This window comes from Crinia signifera, chromosome 9, assembly GCF_055691185.1.
Source record: "Crinia signifera chromosome 9, ASM5569118v1, whole genome shotgun sequence".
Taxonomy (NCBI): domain Eukaryota; kingdom Metazoa; phylum Chordata; class Amphibia; order Anura; family Myobatrachidae; genus Crinia; species Crinia signifera.
Window position 1 is genome coordinate 84,217,348 of NC_139225.1, and position 22,083 is coordinate 84,239,430.

Genomic DNA, 22,083 nt, shown 5'->3' on the forward strand with positions numbered 1-22,083 from the left:
TTTTTTTTTTTTTTTTTACAAAGAGAAAAATGTTGAAAAAAAAGAAGAAAAGTATGTTCAGAATAAATTAAAAATAAAAATATAATGTACTCTTTTAAAAGAGTAATTTAAAAGCGTGTAGCTGTCAGTTACCCACTTTAACTGGGGAACAGATATTAAAAAGATTATAAAAAAATAAAATAAAAAAGTGTTCAAAACTGAAATTAAAATGTACATTAAAAGTGAGAGTAGATCTGTGTACAAGAGTCCCATGTGTAATCAGATAGTGTTCTGTCAAACCGTATTACCTTACCAATATAGGGGAGAAAAGAAAAAAAAATTGAAAATTAGAGTTGAGGATCCACTGACAGTTGCAAGGCACATCTCGGTAATCCAAAAATGTGTTCCTGGATACGAGGGAGGGACTTAGAGTTTCACTTGCTCGGCATAGAGGGGGGGAAACATCTTACAGAAATTGACCTCCAAAAAAACAAGGGAAGAAAGGGTGCATGGATTTAGCAACCCTTAGTCTTCATAGTAGCCTATGCCCATGAGAATATGCTGCTTGAAGGCCAATGGGGTGGTTTCTCTTGAGTTGGTGAGATGGTGATTAGATGCCACATCTGATTTAACCGTAACCCAGGGATCAACACGTAATCGGGTTAAGTAAGCCTTCCAGGATACATATAACAGAAGCTGCATGCTCATTCATTTTTACTCAACTACGGTAGGGTCGATCACCAGACTTTATAGTGACACCTTGCAGAATTCCTTCTGAGAAGGCACGTTTCGGCATACGCAGCTCACAATGCCTGAGAAACTTGGGAAGGATCTTTACTTTTTAATATATATTCCCACGAAGTGCAGGAAGTCTTCATGGCGAATCTTCTCCCAAAACACAAAAAAAGTAAAATCATTGTTGGAATAAGATATCTCAGACTCCTCTCGAAGGTCGCTTGCTTGTAGTTCACTCTTAAAACGTGGTGGAAAAAACAAAAACTGACTGCTTACAAATATTCAGGCACTTTGGTAAAGGCTCTCTTGCACTTCTTTCCATGTTTCAAGCTATTTACAAAAATATATGACTGCTAGGTCCTTGAAGATTTTGCTTTACTTTCCATTTTAGAAAAATAATTTATAGAAAAATAGTCCAAACAAGGCAACTTTTACAGCAATTTCAAAATACAAAATATCAACTAAAAAAAAAAAAAGTAAAAAAAAAAGCCTCCAGCGATTTCCAGCGGCCAATTCGCACCCAACTTGAAGGAAGATGGACTCTTGTACTCCACACAGGTTAGCCTATTATGGATACAGCCTTCCTCAAGCTATACTAACCTTTACTGCTGAGGAATGTGATGGAGAAGAATGCGTATCAATTTTACGTCGTTTTTGTTCTACATAAAAAAAAAAAAGAAACAAAGAAAGAATTAGCTTAATTACAGGTTTACTGCACTTCTATTTAGAACACATATTATATATAAAAAATGCTCTTTACTCCTTTGTACTATAAAAAAAAAGCTGTACTTATTCAAATTAACAGTATGATATTGGGCACCCCAAACACTTTATAATTAACAGCAGCTGGAAGGAACCAAAAGCTGCCTCCCCTTTTATAGGGATGTACAGTATTTAGTAATTAAAACATTTTTATTGGAAGCTATGAAGTGCAACTTTGTCTACCATTCTATTAAAAACAGTAATTTACTGCTGCGAATAGGTTCACTGGGAGCTATCTAAATAGACCAGATATACAACACTTATGGGGGGTAGTTTTTTGCTGATATTTTTTTCAGGATGCAAGAAAAAAAATAAACAAAAACCATTTTCCTGTGAAAACACAGTTTCCGTGAAACAGGCAGGTGAAACAAAATCCCCAATAATCCTTGTCTCTGAACATCTTTTCGGGTTTAATTGAATTGCCCCGGGCAAATCAAATAGCCACAAAAAAATATGGCTAACCGGATATTACCCCTTGTGTTTAAATGCATATAAAAGAGCAGTTGTTCACACCTTGAATATTATTAAAAGTACTTGCTTAAAACGATCTAAAAATGTGTCTTCATAGAGCACACTAACCTGTAGTGTAGCTGCCTTATCAGTTGAACACACGGTACAGGCAGCACTAAGAGTTATATCTTGTGATTGACAAGTGTCAAAATTATTCTAGGGTGATATCTTGTTTACACAGAAGCAATTCATGGGACAGCGCCTTAGATTCATTGGTGTTAGAAAGACTTACTAAATACACCATGTAGCTTGCTCAGCAAGATAATCTATATAGAGTGGATGACCTAAAAAACAGTTCCTACAAGGGGAATATGATATTGCCCTACAAACATATGTTTGTGTTAAAGGTATAAGATCTATGAAATGTAACGCTCTGCGTGCACCGGCCAAGACTACGGAAAACTATAAATCTATCCAAATAGATATAGACAAACAAAATATTTAATATGTGAAGCCCGTTAAACAGTTATATGTGTATTTTCCCTGTTGTCTTGTTATCCTAGGTTGGAGCCGTATGTTTCTTTTAATGCTTTTAATGAATAGTATACCATGCATCCAACATAACCTGTTAGAACAATTCCTGGGATATAGATATCAAAGTTAAGAAGTAACTTTCTATCAGAAGCTTAAATTGCAAGTGGATAAAAACTGCAGGAATAACTTAATTAAATATAGCAGTATGAATCTTCTCATTTCCACGACAGCATGTTTGCTATTAACCTTAGATACAGCTTTTCCTGAAGAAAAAAAAACCCTTACCCCTTTCAGATTCTGATGTCTCAGATCGGGGAACAGGGGACTTCAAGGACCCAGCCACAGCTGTTTTATCGCCTCCTTTAGAGCTTTCCTTCAACTTAGATTCCTTCAACAGATCTCTCTCTCGAGAGGGCTCCTTCTCTTTCTCCTTCTCTGCAGCCAGTTTTGATTCGATATTCGCTGTAACAGACTTGGATTTTTCTTCCTTCTGAGACTTTTCTTCTTTTTTGTTTTTTTCCTTGTCTTTGTCGGATTTTGGTGTTTTCTCCTTAACATCTTTGAGCTTATCATCTTTGCTTGCCCGCTCTTCCTTTACTCTATCTTTGCCGTCCTTTGCTGGTGCCTTCGTCTCTGGTGTTGCTGCTGGAGTCTTTTCTTTCTTATCTTTTTCCTTTTCTTTTCCGATTTTATCTTTGTCTTCTTTTTCTTTTAGAACTTTGCTGTACAAGACGACCATGGGAGTGAACATGAATTGCTCCAAATAAATGTCAGATTAATAAGCGTATGAAAACTATATTTTAACATTGCCTTGTGTAAAATACATTTTAAAAGCGCTCAACACTATGAACAATAAAATACTTTTGTCCACAATCAATTAGTTGTGGTAATTTACTTCAGCAGGAAAAGTGTGATAGACTGACTAACGCACAGGGCTATTCAATTACAGCCCCTTTGCGCTCACATAGTAAATTACACAATGGCGTGCATTAACCAATAGAATACAGGATAATTTCCCAGAGCTATGGGTTAACATGTTCGCAGCAGGCTCTAACTGATGGCATCCGCAGACCAAATTAGCCACAGCTAAATGAATCCAGTCCTTTGTCTTCCATTTTTTGCTATTCCCTTTAAATGGATAACATACTGTATATTATGGCTGGTTACCATGGCTAACATGGAAAATCTCAATAGTCACAGTTCCAGCAATTTGGAAATGTAGAGGTAAGCAGCGATTAATGACCCTCTCACAGAAAATACAAGTATACAAAGCAGGTAGCATCAAAAAAGAGAACTCTACCGACTAAATAAATGAATTTTTGACTCTATGTTCTCTTTTATAGAATTGCATTTGGTTTGATGTTGGTGTTAAATGTGTAATGTTTAACAAGTCACTTTAAGAAAAGCTCTACATCAAAATGACTGTTTAATGCTACATAAGTTTATATGACTTTCTTCATATTTGGAAAACATCTTTATGGCATAGCAGTACTTTAAATAGTGTATAATTTATGCTAATGCAGTATCTGCAGCGCTCTCCTTCTGAATCCAGCCAAGAGTGTGTCCCTACAGATTGGCAAGATTAACATTAAGAGCATAAAGTAAATTATAAATAACTTTTGGTTGCTCTACAGCTAGATCAAAGCCAAAATATATTTAGGGCTTTGTTTCACCATTAACAAATGGTCAGAGAAAATCCTAATTGCAGGAATAAACAAAAGTCTCCAACTCTCTGTTCTCACATATGTTCCAATTTTACAGAACGGACAGGATTTCAGAAACCTTGCTGTTACATTCAACTTGCTTATCCAGTGACGAACAGAGAACTTGTCGGATCAGTTGTTCATCGTCCCATCCCGGACCGTGTCTCCCGACTTGTATGCAACGTGGCTGTCTCTGCCTTCTGAACTAACACTCTGCAGCCGGGAGAGGGGGGGTGGCTTCAGTCAGAGCATGCGGTGTGACAGCCAATCAGGAGCCACCGCTGCAACTCCTGACTGATCAGCACGCGTTTTAAAATAGCCACAGACCTGCCGGCTGGGTTGTCCACCGATCTGCCTGGCCAGGGGAATGCAGGGCATCAGGGTGCACCTTGCCGGGCGGAGCACCCGAAAAAACAGCGCTGGGGAGAACACTGTATGTATGCACTCTCTGCAGGGGGAAGCCATTGGTCGCAGGAGCATGCTCCTCCGATGTATATACATACACACACACACACACATATATACACACAAACACACTAGATACACCATAGTAGAGACTTGTACTACACACCTGTTTGCAGAGCTGCTTCCATTATTTGCAGTAACCTTTGGTGTTGTGCTTGCAGCTTTGGGAACAACTTTTTGAGCACTCTGAGACTTCTCCTTTAATTTTTCTTTGATAAAAAATGAAACGACGTATAACATTAGACAAATATCCCATTGTCTATTTTAAAAAAATGCAGGAGGAAACATTTTTCATATATGTTGATTACCACGAATATGTGACACTGAAGCAAGTACAAAAAAATATTTAAAAACCCAGCATCTGTGGAAAATTAATTTTCTTGTGCATTGTTTCAGTAATTGCCTGGTTATCCCCAGACAATAACTACTAAAGAGGCACATGTTCTGAAAGACTATGCCCTTCTTTTTCAAGATAAATGGGGGCACCATGTGTGGGACAGTACAGGGGACATGGGTGGAACTAGGTGATTTCCCAATCTATAGCGCACACCCCTTTTCTTAAGTATAAGTAACCACAAACTTGACAGTGACAAGTTTCCCTAGTGCAGTGCAGCATTGTCCAGTGATCACAAGTACAGTACTATGGGGACCCATCATTTAAAATATGGAAGCCCCCACTTTCTAAAATGATGTCCAAGATTATATGGATATCCGGTTGGGGGGAGATATCCCCCATCCCTGGCATACATGATTTTCTGTAGTGCAGGGGGTTTTGCCTGTTTATCACACGTGACCAGGCAATGTTTTCTTAGGGGTGACATAGTTTGAAAGAGGACTCACTGCAGGATCCCCCACCTTAGTTGGTGCGTGGATGGACACACAGACAGGAATTAAATTCCTTTCTCTGGCAAAACAACCAGTGATTAGTGTCCGTACAGAGAAAGTTATTTTGCTTTGGACACTTTCCGGATGACGTTTTATGGTATAAGCATATTAGCCCTGCAGATTCTCCATAGCAAAGGGGTTGAACAACTAAAACAGAATACTAATGTAATAGGTAAACTTTGAATAAAGGCTGCTTTATTACAGAGAACGTAACAATTACAATTGTAATGTTTTCAATTTGTTTCGTGCTAGTCCACACCGTCAGTTTATGGTTTGCGGTGAACAGACTGCCTGTAGAGAGCGAGGGGACAGTAAAGCTCACAGCAGCACTTGCATTAGAGAACACGCATCACAACACGCAAATGCAATGTCATGATGGGATAAGAGGTGGAGAGCGGACTACTGGTGCGGGCACCACTTTTCGCCTCACGGCAGGAGCCTTCCACCTACAAGCGCCTGACACTCTAGGCAGGGACAGTCTAGTTTTGCTCCATCTCAGAGGACTCTTTATCAATACACAAGGGAGCTGTTAAAATTAACTCTGTTTTCTCTTACAGGTACTCGTCTCCTTTTCTTTAATTATTTATTCATTTATTTATTTTTAGATTTATTTTTAATTTACTTTCCCCTTTTCTAACACACCATTCATTAACATTGTAGTGCTCATATTCAACTAATATCATTACCTTATAACTGAGGTGCTACCTGCATTTTGAGCGCAGTTAAATGTACTCAAATGGAATAATCTGTTCATATCACAGATGTATACACATTATTGTAAAACATTCAAATTGCATTTTTACTAAGAACCAAATCTCTACTTAACCCTAGTGAAATTCATCAGTACTAACCGGTATCCTCAGCAGTGCCTTCATCGGTTTTTACTGCATTCACCAAGACAGATGCATACTGATTGGCAGTGCCTGGTCCATTCTGTACTGTAGGTGGAATGATGTTCCTGGCAGGAGGGTCTTTGTGATGAAACTCATTCTCAGGCACCATGAAAGGTTTCCTGCTTTTCAACTGTCCAGAGTAGCTGTAATTCGCGCAAAGTGTTAAATATACAAATGTAATCATGTTCTAAATACCAATATTAACCCAGTGAGATAAAAAGTCTCAAATCTGTGGCCCAACTTATAAAAGCCTTAAGCTCCGTACACCCGGATCAATACGATCGCTGAACAATATATTGCTTAGTGTCCCGTTAACATCAGCAACCAGAGATGGTCGCTGATAAAAACCGACCCTCTGCAGGGGGAAGCCGCTGGTCGCAGGTGCATGCTCCTCTGACCAGCAACCACCCCAGGTGCTCAGCGACCACATCCCTGGCGATTATTTCTAAAAATCCGCCCGTTTGCACGGGGTTTAACTCAAATAATTCTGTCTTATTACACATTTACAGGCTAATTTCTCTTAAAGGACTGCGTGAAAGTATTTCCCCCATATCTCAGCTATCCAGCTGCCAAATATTGGATATAAAGTGAGTTTTCTTACACTTGCATTAAAAGCTAGCGGGTTGTTGTTGTTTTTTTTGCTATAATACCTAGCCTATGCATTTAATCTGGGAAATATTTCCACTTAGAACATTGCGGTCATTTGTCAAACCACAGATGTACCTGTTAATATTGCATTAGGAAAGAAAAGAGGGTTTCTGCTAAGTGAAAGAACATTTCTGTTCCAATAGAACGCAAGTGGCCTATATTGGATCAACCAGAGGATTTTTCCCAAAGTGAGAAAACTATGCAAATATCTTTCTTTAAATGACCACCTTTCATTTGTATTTTACCCCATGGCCAATGCATATAGATCAGGTCTTTTGTCCTTCTCATCTTGACATATTTTGTGTACTCTGCGCTCCAAAGCTTGTCCCAAGTTCACCACTTTGGGATACCAAGGTAAGATTTTGGTCAGAACAATAAGAACATTCCTGATGTGAGTGAATTCTCCCGTCTCAAGACAGTGAACCGATGCCTGCAAGACAACAGTCACATAAAAAGGTCTGAACAAAATGGGTACATTTTCAGGTACTGCATATTTAACTTTTACAGTAAGCACAAGGACGATATTACAATAGCTAAGTCAACATATTTATCGAATGGAGTAATATATTCATGAGACCGTTCAGGAATAGGAGTGACAGCACAATTTGTTCTAGTATAAAATGACCTTCTAGTTTCATGAATGATAAAAATAAATGTTATTGTTTGTATGTTGTTTAATTACCTTGGTTAACTTATAGTGCCACTTGTGTACCACATGCCGGAAATTCTCATAATCCAATTGGTCAGCTTTGTTTCCTCCATCAAAATTGGATGCCCTTAATATTGTTACAAAACCTGGATAACTACCACAATCCTAGAGGAAATTATATAAAAAGAAAAAAAAAGAAAAGAAAAACATCAGTACAACAAATATAAGATACAAACAAACAAACAAACAATAGGGATGCAGTTTAAATCCCGGCGTTCAAAATCCTGACGCCGAAATCCCTACACTTTCTCCCCCTGTGGGTGTCCACGACACCCTCGGAGGGAGAATAAATTAGTGTGCCGAGCGTAGCGAGGCACCGGGCCCGCTGCGTTGCGAGCGCAGCAAGCCCGCAAGGGGGGGGGGGGGGGGGGGGGGGGGGAGAGATCCACGTCCCCCCCTTGTCGGGATTTCGGCGTTCGGGATTCCGGCGTCGGGATTTTGAACGCCGGCTTTTCATGCCGAATCCAAACAATATACATAAAATATTTAACAGTTTCAAATAATTACCTGAAACTAGTCATGTGATTAGATTGGATGCACTGAGGGCCGTTACCACATTACACAGCACAAACTAGCTAGCTAGCATGTCCAACTCTCCATCAGCACATATTGGGTAAAAGCTGTTCTGTGCCACATAGGCATAAGATTAATGAGGTGCAGCGGCATCGCTATGCAAGGAGTGAGAACATGCCCTAGCTGCTACAACAGATGCTTGGCTTTATCCAGCCTCAGGCAGCCGCACAGCCCTTGGCTCTGGGGAGCTCTGTTTGGGCCTCTTAACACAAACAAAACAAAAAGAATAATGAACCTGCTGACTTCAACTGAAAAGATTATTAAGGCCTGGATGAACCTCCTAAGAGTCATCAGCAAGACGTTTCTCCTCGAGTTCACCTTTCACCAAATGAAACAAGAATTCTATGTACTGTTGTATAGGCCTAAGCTGTAAACTCTGTACTCATTTGTGTTCGAACATAAATTAAATCACCTCATGCACTACAGTGCTCAAAAATCTACCTGCAGCACAATATATTAATAATGGGATGGACAAAGCAGCTAAACAACATGGTAAAGAAGGGAGTGTGACATCAGACCATTCATTGTAGGGTAAAAAAAAATGGCGGGTCATGTGAGCAAACAGAACTTCTTCCCTCTAACCTGAAAATATCAAAGTATAGCAGTATCTGAGACAAGTATCCAAAAATATAAGCAATGAAACCCGTTGCTTTAACTGATGATATACATGAATGGTTGACATGCAGCAGGAAGTGACAGCAGGAAATTTGGCTGAGATGTGTTCGCAAGGAGTAAGCAAACTGTCAAAGGCAACATAAATATTTAAATCCAGTGCCCAGGATGTTAATCTGTTGTCTCCAGCTGATGATGAAGCTCAACAGCTCAAACTCCCGACACAAAGCTTTCTCACAAGAAGATACAGAGCGTATACCGGCGTACCTTCTACTGTCAAATCTAGCCTGACAGAACATTTTTTTTCCCTGAACACTCTGATATTCTCCAGCCAAGAGGAAAAAGCAACACAAACAAAACATGATGCGATTATCTAAATTTAACAGAATTTGGTTGCAACCCAGAATTTATTGTTACATATTTAAACAGGGTCTTTAATCTTTTACAATCCATTTAAAGAGGTAATTAAAAAACATTTTACAAGTAGAGCTATCAAGCGAGAACAAAGCATAAATACTTCTAAAAGTACACAGACAAAAAGTGAACACTACAGTATAATACACAGGATTATTCAAATCCCTTTAGAATTTAAATAACGTAAAAAGCCAACATCCTCACCTTGTCATATACTGCGCGATCACTGTGCCATTTCGTAACAGTCTCCAGCATACAACAAAGAAATCTGCCATATCGGCTGGCTTCGTTTTCTGTGCAACTGGCCACTGTGTAAATGATGTCTGAAAACACCTGTATAGAACACATGTAAAGAAAGTGTCAGGCCAACAGTATAACCTGAATAGTACAAGAACTGGGGCAATTAACCGCTTCAGTGGTATGGCCGGAAATTTTCCGTGCTCAGCTGCAATGCTGCAGCAGGCTGTCCCGGAAAATTTCCAGGCATAATAATATGTAGGTGCACCTCTGGCGCACCACCTTGTAGTGGCAAATCAACCCCCACCCCGGGAACTCCCCGCTGATCGATCCTCTCCTCCTCCGAGCACTCCAGGAGTGCCCAAACTTCACCTGAGCATGCCCGACATCCCCCACGAGGAGCCCAAACTTTCCCGAATGGCAGCTGCTGCTATTTCTAGCTACCATCAGAAGGTAGTGTCTGCAGCGTCAGTGGTGGGTTTTCCTGGGGCAGGACAAACCTGCCCTTGTAGGTTTGTCCTGCCCCAGGAAAGCCCACCACTCAAGGGGTTAAATCGAAATATGCCAGGATGTATTAAGGTACACTAACCACAATTTCAGAAAAAAATGAAACCCAAAAAGATCCACCTCCCCAGATTACATCTACTCTGTACCCCCCTTCCCCACTACAAAAAATAACAAGTTCACCTCATCAGAATTCTATTTATATCAGGACAGGAATTAAAAAGAAATAAAAAAAACTTATTGGTAGACATTTATGGAAAGTACGAAAAGGATAATTATGTGGAATACAACCAATAAAGAGATTTGCGCTGCTTTTCTAAATGGCACAACAAAAAGGTCAATTACAATCGGAGATGCAACACTTACATGGTTTCTTTCCATCTCATAAAACAAATAAAACATAAGGCCAAAGTACCTTAAATGTCATTATATGTCAGACTCTTTATTATACCACCCGGCTATAATAAACTATTAAAACAATTAAAAATAAATAAAGGTGATAACCCACTGAAAAGAATGGAGACACAAATTCCATAAACAGATTACAGGTTAACGCAAAAATTTTAATCAAATACTCACTCTATCGTAACACAAAAGTGTAGAGAAGTTAGGGGTTTTCTGCAGGTGTACGAGCTCTACAAACCGGGCACAGTATACAGCATCGATTGCTGAGAATATGCAGCGAGGAAATATGCAAAGTTTCAAAAATTTGGTGATGGTCTCACTTTTTGTCGATCCTAAAATAAAATTAATAGTATACGATAAGACATTTTCAGGCACACCTGTGATAGCATTATACCCTTTTGAGAAAGGGGTGTATGCACCGAAACAGCCGTCAAGGGACTTTAGGACATACTTAGAAGCCATAATATATCATTTATATAACGATAGAATAGAATAGCCATTTCAACTGGAGCTTTGGTGCTTACCTTATATATTAAATATTCTTTTATAATTCTGGTGCTGGTCATTTGCCCATAGAGCTAGGGATCAACTCAATGGATATTTAGGTTTTGGCTGGCACACATGTTGTACCGCAAAAGCGTTGTGTGACCCATGACTCTACATACATATACACACACACACACACACACACATACAGCTTTGTAGAATGTCCAGCACTCCCCGCTCTCCAAAGGTGAACAGCCTGGGTGCCTTACCGAGGTGTGTATACCGCCAATACAGCACAGGAACAGATGGGCGTCACTCCGGGTCTCACGCAAAAAGGTGATACTTTAATATGTTAAAATGGTCAACGCCGTTTCTCGGGATTACTACTGTCGTTAGTGTTGGTCCTGACGACGGGAGTAATCCCGAAACGACGTTGATCGTTTTAACACGTTAAAGTATCACCTTTTTCCATGAGACCCGGAGTGACGCCCATCTGCACTGCATACTGAGGCAGAAGACAGGAATAGCACGATGCACTGCAGACTGAGGCGGAAGATGGGAACAGCACCATGCAGATGTTGCACTACCTACTGAGGCAGAAGACAGGAATAGCACAATGCACGCGTTGCACTGCATACTAAGGATGAAGATGGGAATAGCACCATGCAGATGTTGCACTACCTACTGAGGCAGAAGACAGGAATAGCACAATGCACGCGTTGCACTGCATACTAAGGATGAAGATGGGAATAGCACCATGCAGATGTTGCACTACCTACTGAGGCAGAAGACAGGAATAGCACAATGCAGTGTTGCACTGCACACTGAGGCAGAAGATGGGAATAGCGCGATGCAGATCTTGCACTGCATACTGCTACTTTGAATGCTATGAATCTGATGGTTACATATGTGCACATTTGCCAGTTATATGCAGACCGTTACATGCAGGATGTGTATGAACAAGTGACTAAAATGTAAAAAATTTAACACATTGATACAGAATATGGCCAGTATTCTATGCCTTTTTGCGAGCTGTGATAGCTGACAGCGAGAACTCCCCCGGAACATTGAATAGGTGAGTGGCCAGCGCGGGCGGTTAAATTGCGAGGGTCGATTGTTACCACCGATCCTCGCCGTTTCACCCCCTCGCCGGATTGAATACGCCCCAAAATATGTATTTTATGCTATTGATCCTAGCCTACAAACTCATTGCTCAAAAGGAGCCTTCACAAAATTTTGCTATTTGCATTACATTTTTCCTAGCTCAGGCAAACATTTAATTTCAGTGAAACCTATTTTGGCTCTGCATCTCTATGAAGCCAGCACTTTTTAGATCATTGATCAGCAGTTTAATGGCATTCATTATTTCAGTAAATCTTTTCAGAACGGAAGCTAGAACAGAAAGTTAACAAAATGCTAGGTCCTATTTGTACCCCATTGTACTTACCGATACAGTGTCGGGTTATAAAAAAAAAAAAAAGGTACAAAAATAAATCACTTCAAAGTAAATGCAATTTCACACTCCAAGCCAACTTAAAGAGGTGACTGTCGCTGGCATGCCGCCAGAGGTTTTGTATATACTTACGGGCTAAGAGCCAGTTGTCCTTTTCTAGTTTCATTCTCTGCAGAACTCTCCCTACATGTTCAGACTGCTTCTTCTCCTCTTCCACCAGTTTGTCTTGGAGAGCGGTGCACCTCTCTTTTTCTTTTTTCTTTTTGTTTGGCGGCTACAAAAAAATCCAATTTGAATAAATTCTATATAGGAATTGGGTTCTAGCTCAATTGGGTACTGCGTTTAGATTCTGTCGTGCTCAGCAAAATAAGTTCAAGAAACAAAAAAAAAAAAGGTCAACATACCATTTCGATATTGTCATCAATGGCTTTCATCTGGATCCTCAGTTTATTGATTTCCCTGTTGTAGCTTGAGGTCGGGACAGCAAGATCGTACATTGTCAGAGACCAGAATGTCGCATAGAATTGAGGGCTGATATCATCCCACACTTTTGGAGGGTGCAAGGAGACCACGGCTTCATGGACAGGAGCCATAACCACGTCACATGATGTAATGTACTTGTGCACCTTATGCTGTTGTTTGTTCCCCTTTTCGGTCTTCTTCAGCTCATCATATTTAGACTGGAGATAAAAAAAATTAACACAGTAAAAACTTTTTATGCGATGTTTGTACCAAAAGAAAACTAAATATTGCCTTACAAGCAAAGGGCCTGATTCAGAGGAGGTTGGAATTACGATCACTGCCACACCATTCGCAATGGAGATCTCTAGCCTTAACCCTCCCCTTAAAAAGCAGCAACACACCTCCATAGCTGCCCCCTCCCTGTCTTAAACGGCATCAGACTTTCAATCACTGACCATGCACAGGATTCCTGCACACAGTCAAACCCAACTCATATCTGAAATATTAAGCCTCCAGAGATTTTGAATCTCAGATCTGAAAATAAGTAAATTAATTGTTTATAGTTTAATTCATTACGAAAGTCAACAAGAAAATCCACCAATTTTACAAGAACCTGTATTTAAAGATTCCGGGAAATTTAAATTTCACTAAAACATCTAACAAGACAATGGGCAGTATTCAATGAGAAAAATTCGCTGTGATTTCTGGAGAGTTTGTGCTTTTCACGCGGTGGAGAGAGGTTTTTTTTCTCCAAAGGCGAGCCACCCTATTCAATGTGAAATATTCTCCGTCTTTCTAAGTGATTCTCGCCGTCTCTCTCCGTGTAGAAATTCTCCATCTTTTGATGGAGAGCAGGAATGTGAACTTTTAAACTAAAAGGGTGTTTTTTTTTAATTTTGGTGTCAAAAAATCAGGTTTTTTTTTTCTGTGAAGGGCCATGTTATTTTTATTCATGTGCCTATAGCACATGAATATATATTTAATTTTTAAAAAAATATTTTTTTACATATTTTTTTTTTTTACACAGTGCAGCCAGCAGGGGGCCGGAGCGCTCGAGCCGCTCATTAGATATTCATATATTCACTGCACCCGATGCACGTTCGGGTACAGTGAATACTGGGTCCCCCGCTGGCTATAGGGGGGGCAGCCTGTGCTGCCTGGGTCCAGGGGAGCCCTGCTCCCCACCCCATATCCCCTGCAGCAGCCAAGAGAGACTTTAATCTCTCTTGGCTGCTACGTCCTCCGGCTCCCTGACAGCTCCCTGCCGCGGACGCTCGTCCGCTGCAGGGGTTAAGTCTCGCCGCGAGTGGCGGCGAGTCTTTAACACGTTGAATAGGGGGAGCAGGAGGCTCCGGAACACGGAGAGTGCATGGCGAGAGAAAAAATCTCTCGCCATGCACAGAGAATATTTGACATTGAATACTGCCCAATATAAAGTGAATCTCTAATATTTATAGATCGTGGCAGGTGCTCAATTAGTTTAGTAATACCATTCAGGTGCATGGGAGGAGGGTTAATACTGAGTAAAGGTGCCCATAAACGTTGCGATTTTAACATGCGTTTTGATCTTTTAAAGTTCAAAACGCATCGCATCGGTTAAAAATCGCACCGTGTACCTGCGGGGATGCGATGCGCGGGTACAATATTGTATAACACAAAAAGTACTGCCGGCTGGGCTCATCTGATCATATATCCTCAATATACAGAGAAGCCTTGATGACTGCTTGGGGGATAACACATACATTTCTAGTGAGCTGTGAGAAACCATGGATTTTTACTTGCTCAGTGGGACCTCTAATATTAACTGAAAATTGTGTTTTAGGAAGTACGTATAAAAAAATCTAGCAAATCTTTATATTGTGATGAGACTACGCTAAAACCATAAACAAGGACATGCCAGAGCTGCTGAGAGCAGTCCCAGGTCTGGGTACTGAGGGAGACCTGGTCAGCTCAGAGAAGAGCATTGGGGCATCCCTGAAAATAGAACCAACAAACTTACCCTTCCCTCCAAAACCTCACCCTTCTCATTGCCAGTGGGAGAAGGCTAAATGTATTTCCCTGCAGCACTTACTGAAATGTGATGAGTGTACATAGGTCGTGACAGAAAGAAGGCAGCATCATGAGGGGTGTGATAGTCATTGCACAGAACATCTATTGAAGGAACGCGTTTTATGTAATCCTCGGTGCTCAAATTAGAGGCCAAAAATCCACCAAACTGTACTAGAGTATCGTGACACTGAAAGACAAAAGTATAATAACGTATTAAGAGTGAGGGGAAAGCAAATCTAATATTAAGAGCCAGTCTATGAAAGGATTCTTGACATTGAAAGGGAGAATTACCAAAATGACCACCTTGATTCAGAGGAGTACAACACAGTCTGTAACAGTATGGCCGACATGGTAAATCATTAATGACACCATACTTTTTTGCAAAACACAACAAAGGATTCACATTATCAGCAAGTGCTAGATTGAATGAGCTGCTCTGGCAATAATATGGTCCCTCACCTGATCATATAGCTTTCCCACAAGCTTCAAATGCTTCTCTCCTCCTTCTAGAAAGACCACACCATTCCTCTGCTGGGCCATTAGCAAACACAATGGAAGAGCCAAGTCATGGTCCAATAAAGAATCTTTTAGCCTCTGAGAAGATTTCTTGGTATTTCTAATTTGACCAAAATAGCCACCCTGGGAAAGGAAATTAAAATTGTGAATACTGGCCCAGGACTACTCAGATTTCCTATATACACTTCACAAAAACTGGTTTAGAGCTGATTTTTCCAGATGTTTTACTGTGTGGGAAATTGGCTAATTGATTGAATAGCTTTTCCCAGTGTGGTGCAATCAATTAGCTGTGGGGTAAACCCCGACAGCAATTGGATTCTGTATCCATTCCTTCCCCCCAAGTGTAATATGGACTTGCTATGGTTAAAACGGGAATATTCCTGTTTGAGAGATGCATCTTCTACTATGAGTATAGGGCATGGGCAAGCTGAAGAAGTCGGTTCTTGTTACCTAGAACGGCGCCCGTCGCGGGCTTCGCATGTACATCGCATGTCATTATAATGGCATGCGATGCGACCGATGCCTGCGATTTCGCATAGAAATGAATGGTAAAAGGTAAATCGCGTCGGTCGCATCGCATGCAGGCAAAAAAATCGCATGTGATGCGACCGACGCGATTACCGCGATTTACATAGGGAACAATGTTAAATGGCCCACAGACCCCAAATAGCCACCCTGAAGTGTGAAATGCCCCCCCCCCCCCCCAATTGGTGAGGTCACCCCACGATTAACGTCAACCCGAAGCGTGGCGAGCGCAGCGAGCCCGCGAGGGGCGGCGGTACGCGTCCACCGACCTTTTCATACCCCCACTATCCACGTCGGCGTGGAGTTGAGAATAGAAAGTGTGCCGAGCGCAGCGAGCCACCGAGCCCGGCGAACCCCGCGAGGGGACGCGGATACCGGCGAAGCCCGCGAGGGAACGTGGATACCTGTGAAGGTATCTGCGTCAGCTCGCCACGCTTCGGGCCCGGTGGCTGGCAGCGCTCGCCACACTTTCTATTCTCAACTCCACGCCGACGTGGATAGTGGGGGTATGAAAAGGTCGGAGGACGCGTACCGCCGCCGCTCGCCACGCTTCGGGTTGACGTTGATCGTGGGGTGGCGTTAACAATTGGGGGGGCCATTTCACACTTCAGGGTGGGTATTTGGGGTCTGTGGGCCATTTCACATGGTTCCCTATGTAAAATCGCGGTAATCGCGTCGGTCGCATCGAATGCGACTTTTTGCCTGCATGCGATGCGACCAACGCGATTTTTGTCCTTGCGATGCCTAGGATCAAAATCGTCGGTGCCGTTCTAGGTAACAAGTACCAAGAAGTCTAATGGTAAACCAGGCACCAACTCAGATGTGTTATCATCTTCAGATGCTTACAACTGTGAGCAAAAAAATAATATTATATATATTATACACACACACAGAATGGTCTCCGTATTGCGCTAATAAAGGTAAGAAGCACCTCAAATAAGTCCCTCCTGTTGGTGAAGGACAAATAAATGGCTCCAGAAAAAGAGATTACATAATCAAAAAAATTTTTTTTTATAAAGTAGTAGTAAGAGAACTGATCAAAATATACATGTGAAAACTTTATATATAATAGAGAACTAATAACAATCAACATGTGAGAGCTATGCCCCTGATGAAGTAGTTTTGGTGAAACGCGTTGGTTATATTTCTGAATAAGCTATATCCTAGAACGGATCTCATTTAAAATTTGTGGACTTCGAATTTATGAAGAGCGACAAACATTGGGGCAGATGTATTAAGCCTTACCAAAAGATAAATGCAAGGGTAATAAAGAGAGATAAACGTCCAGCCAATCACCTGCTAACTGCCATGTTACAGGCTTTGTTTGAAAAAAGGAGAGGATTGGCTGGATGTTTATCTCTTTTTATCACCCTTGCATTTATCTCTTGTGAAGGTTTAATACATCTGCCCAATTGTATTTTAATGAACATTTTTTTGTATTGTTGGGTGGTACCATATTAGTATTAAGTTTAGCGCACTCCAATATCACCTTTTTCTGGATATATAAGAGTGAAACTACATCTTTCTCTTTCACCTATACAGAAACATAGAGGCAATCACACATACAGAAAAACACAGACTAGCTTTGGAAGCTTTTGCTTCGATCGGGCTTAGCTAGTATGTAATAGAAAAGATAGAAAGACCTTCATATTCGGGGTTAGGTACATGCTGCTGTAATATGTGGTTTCCTGTTCTACCGCTATTATTACCCTTTATTTATCTTGCGCCAGCATATTATGCAGTGCTGTATGCCTTAAGACACAATGACTAAGAAAATTCTAAATCATGCTTTGATATTCTCTTGAAAAAGAAAAAAAATTATTGTAATGAATTGCTAACATGATAAACATGAATTGAGTCTAAGGACAAAGAACATTTTAGTAAAAAATGAAAAGAATGGTGGGAAGCAGGCGACAAATAAATAGTTGTCAGACTACCAAAAGTACTTTTACAATCCATGTCACTGTAAAAGGACTGAATTTTATTCAATTAATACACAAGAAAAGTGCTTTGCACTGCATCAGGTGTCCACAATACATCAGTACAATACAAATACACAGAAAATCAATTTTGACGTCCGCGTTTAAAACAAGCGTCAGCAGGAATCACATTATCTCACTCACCTCAGCTTTAAGTTGCTCGCCACCAGTCATTGCTTCAAGCTGCTCCATTGTCATTTCTTCTGTAATTTCAATACCTGCCATCTTTTGTACAACCTCTTTTAGTATCAGTAAATCAAAGCTGAAAGGGAAATGTGAGAGGTAGACTAATGTGTGATCTGTTGCATATTAATAAACAAAGCCCCAAGCAATTCATACATCCTGTGCGATAAATACAGTCTGTATTGCAAACAAATGAAAAGTACAAATCAAACAAAATAACATAAAGCAACATTCCAAGGTACAATCTGTTTTGCAGGTCCTTTAGTACTGTTTAAAGTGCAGTTACTTACCTTTTACCAGCTTTAAGTTGATTAGCTACGTACTGCAGTAGACCAGCCAATTCTATTGGGTATTTTCTAAAAATTGCTCCACAAAAGCTTGCCAAGCCTACACAGAAGACAAAAATGCAGAGATCAGATGCTGTTGCTAGAATCATTTATTTAAAAAAAAGGTAGCAACCTACAAAAAAACAACAACTGAGAATCCAATATATAATGACGAATACAAACAGTATATAATTTACATAGATGAAAGATTACAGAGAGCAGTTGGCTTAATTAGGTAGAGTAGACAAAGGGAATGGAGTACTATTCATACACACTTACAAGGGTGGACACAATAGGAAATAGAGTCAGAGGAATCCCTGCATAGTAAAGGCCACCATACACTATGCAATTTGGGCACGATTTCACCCGATTCGGATGAATCGGGCCATGAAATCGGCCCAAAGGGCACTAGCAGACACCTCGTCCTATCCGATGCGCGGTCCCGTGCGCATCAGATCGAGGTCGGACGGGCTGCGCATAAGATTTGCTAAATCTTATGTGCAGCCCAGCCCCTAAGCCGTGCAGGGGATGACAGCAGGCGGGGGATGCCGGCTATAGAGAGCCGAGCAGGGGGAGGCTGCATAGGGAGCCGGGCAGGAGGAGGGTGACAGCGGGAGCAGCGCGCTGGGCAGGGAGGATGACGCTGGCTGCCGGGCAGCGGTGGGAGCCGGGAGGAACACACTAACTTAAATGAAAAAAAAAAGCCCATACAGATCAGAGAGGTCTCAGCCAATCAATGGCTTGCTAGTCATTCTGTATGGGCTTTTTTTTTTTTTCAAGTTATCCGTGTTCCTCCCGGCTCCCGCCACTGCCCGGCAGCCAGCGTCATCCTCCCTGCCCGGCGCGCTGCTCCCGCTGTCACCCTCCTCCTGCCCGGCTCCCTATGCAGCCTCCACCTGCTCGGCTCTCTATTAGCCGGCATCCCCCGCCCACTGATGACTACGCCGCACGGCTCCCTCCTCCTGCAGCTCCCCGGGGACTGCATATGATAAATCCATGCGATTTATCATATGCAAACCTTGGCACATCAAGTGCCTAATCGTGTGTCCCCCTCCCGGGAAACTGCTGGGTGAAATCAGGTCCGACTTGTCCTAAGGACAAGTCGGACTAATGTATGGGGGCCTTAAGGAGGAGGGGTAGTAAGTAGAATGCTGAATGAAAGGCTAATGGTGAGTGACCACATTCCATTGGATAGGAGCTGCCAGAGAGAAATACAGAAAGCAAAAGTGGGGCCCTTGGACTTAGGGGGTTATTCTACTTCACTCATTTATCATGCCTTGATAAAGAGATGCACATCTCGAAACGCGTCGGTGGGGGGACTTGCTATTTTTTGGATGACACTCTCTGCTGAAGGCTCTTGGCAACACACCGCCCTCCAAGGAACAAGGTAGGACAACAGTGTTTTCACCACACGGAGTCTGCAACACCGGCCAGCAGCTCTGTATGTGCACCCTGCCTGATCCAAAGAGGACAGAACCGCCTCACCATTAGCAGACAGCACCTTTTAATGTTTTATATTATATTGGAATTTTTTTTTTTAAATAAATGTTGATATTTTTTGGGAAAAAAACACCACGGAGTGAGAAAGAAACCTTTATGATCGTGACCATGCACACTTAACCGTGAGTACCGGTACACATTTTGGAAAAAGATACCCTTTATAAAGGAGAAAAAGAACTCTCACGTGTAAGTGAGGTACGCCTCCATGGAGAATTGATTATCCATCAATTAAAGAAACCCAGATATGCTTACCCTCACTACATGTCTATGTAAGTGAGGTAGGAATATTGAAATACTGGGACACATCTTCCTTTCTAGGGACCCTCGTGGAAACTCCCTCCCGCTAAACACCTCTCCATTTCTCCTTGGTTTTTTTCTCTAAATAAAATCTGGGAGAGGAACATAGACAGAGAGAAAACAAACAGGATGAAACGGAGCAGCGCCAATGCAATAAGATTAGTGGCATTATCGAAATCTACAATTGATATAGTGTAACGCCATATTCCTTACCCAAAAATCCCTTTTTCACAATTTCCTATCAGGGCTAAAAGGAATAGCCCCTTTCAGGATAAGGGAGGCAGCAAAACACTAGAGAGAAGCGCCCAGGACTTTGATTTGACTTTTTTTATTGTTCAATGTGTGAGTATACTTTAGGGTAGAGGAAACAGTAGGTTACAAAGAATAGGGTCACAGGGACTTTAGTCCTGGAGACTGGTGTGAAGGAGTGCACTATTAGCAATTCCAGTAGGAACAGTTAGGTGGGGCCTGAAGTGAAATGATGTAGAGACACATGGGGAGAGATGTAATAAAGTGCGATTCATAGTGATGTGCGATTTTTTGGTCAAAAACGTCTAAATACGCATGTTTTCAAAAATCCCTATCAATCCTATCAGACCACTTTTAAACACCCTATTACAAAGATGGTATTCGTGTTTGAATAAGAAAAAAAAAAAAAAAGTACTATTGGCACATAGAATCAGAAATGCACTAATGCAGGGGATGGGATGGGATGGGATGTGATGGAATGTGATGGGCCATGGACAAAAGGAAATGGAGGATCCTTAGCAAGCATGTTATGGGGACCGAAAGCAAACAGGGAATATTAACCAATAATAGATAGTACAAAATGATGTCACATAGATTTGGCATTAATAACCCAACAGGCACTGCTTAAGGCATAAAAAGCTAATTACTGTGCATATGTTAAACCTATAAATATACTATACATTTAATCTCTGTGTTTGAGAAAAAAAAGCATTCATCAGAAAAATATGGAAATGTATCACTAAGCCAGAAAAATTAACCTCTTGTAAAAAAAAAAAAAAAGTTCAGCAGTTACTTAAAGTGCACTTTAAAGTACTTGCTATAGCTGACCTGTCAAACATGTCTGAAAAATCTTACCAATATAATATTACAGACCAAGCCAGATATTGACACGCAATGCAAAGTTATTAACAGATTTTTGTTGTTTTTAAAAACAAATTATTTTTATAGGGAACTTCCTGCAATAAAGTGTTTAATTTAATCTAGCTGTTTGTGACTGTAGGCTAAAGGCACTACAATTTGGTTATTATTTATTTAGGTTTCTTATATAGCACAGCATATTCCGTTGCGCTTTACAATTGGAAACAACTGTGATTAAACAAACTGGTTAGATACAAACCGATATGGATGTAAGAGGGCCCTGGTCGAAAGGTTACAATCTATAGTGATAATAGTAGGGATAAATAAGGATAGAATTCCATAGCATGGCAGTCCCATCAGATTACTAGACAGTCCTGATGCAATTAGATAAGAATGCTACTGGAGGTTGTGTGGGGGTCCTGAATATGATAAGCTAGCCTGAAGAGGTGAGTTTTCAGAGAACGCTTGAAATTTTGGAGGCTAGAGTCTTCGTGTGCGTGGAAGGGCATTCCATAAGGTGGGTGCTACCCTACAAAAATCTTGCAAGTGTAAGTGGGAGCAAGTAATGAGTGTGGATGAGAGACGCAGATCTTGTGCAGAGCGGATAGGTCGGTGGGGATATATTTTGAGATAAGCTAAGAGATATAAGTCGGTGTAGTCAGAGTGATGGCTTTGTATGTAAGTAGAAGTAT

At 41.1% G+C, this 22,083-nt stretch overlaps 1 protein-coding gene across 4 annotated transcripts in view; it reads right to left on the minus strand.

Annotated features, from left to right (window-relative positions):
• Positions 1 to 22,083, minus strand: part of THOC2 (THO complex subunit 2) — a 133,177-nt gene that overhangs the window by 35,941 nt on the left and 75,153 nt on the right. For 2 of the 4 annotated variants that reach the window (XR_014460709.1, XR_014460710.1), the window contains exons 19-32: positions 18,452 to 18,548; positions 18,123 to 18,240; positions 15,418 to 15,597; positions 14,981 to 15,145; positions 12,852 to 13,127; positions 12,580 to 12,721; positions 10,683 to 10,840; positions 9,567 to 9,695; positions 7,737 to 7,868; positions 7,300 to 7,484; positions 6,365 to 6,549; positions 4,735 to 4,837; positions 2,746 to 3,182; positions 293 to 1,373 (exon numbers count right to left, since the gene is read on the minus strand). Coding sequence is in view for 2 of the 4 variants with exons in the window: in XM_083159319.1 (XP_083015445.1) it covers positions 1,315 to 1,373; positions 2,746 to 3,182; positions 4,735 to 4,837; positions 6,365 to 6,549; positions 7,300 to 7,484; positions 7,737 to 7,868; positions 9,567 to 9,695; positions 10,683 to 10,840; positions 12,580 to 12,721; positions 12,852 to 13,127; positions 14,981 to 15,145; positions 15,418 to 15,597; positions 18,123 to 18,240; positions 18,452 to 18,548 (2,366 nt within the window). In the remaining 2 variants the exon portion in view is untranslated. The remainder of the gene's footprint in view (positions 1 to 292; positions 1,374 to 2,745; positions 3,183 to 4,734; positions 4,838 to 6,364; positions 6,550 to 7,299; positions 7,485 to 7,736; positions 7,869 to 9,566; positions 9,696 to 10,682; positions 10,841 to 12,579; positions 12,722 to 12,851; positions 13,128 to 14,980; positions 15,146 to 15,417; positions 15,598 to 18,122; positions 18,241 to 18,451; positions 18,549 to 22,083) is intronic. The other 2 variants (XM_083159319.1, XM_083159320.1) reach the window with 1 other exon arrangement.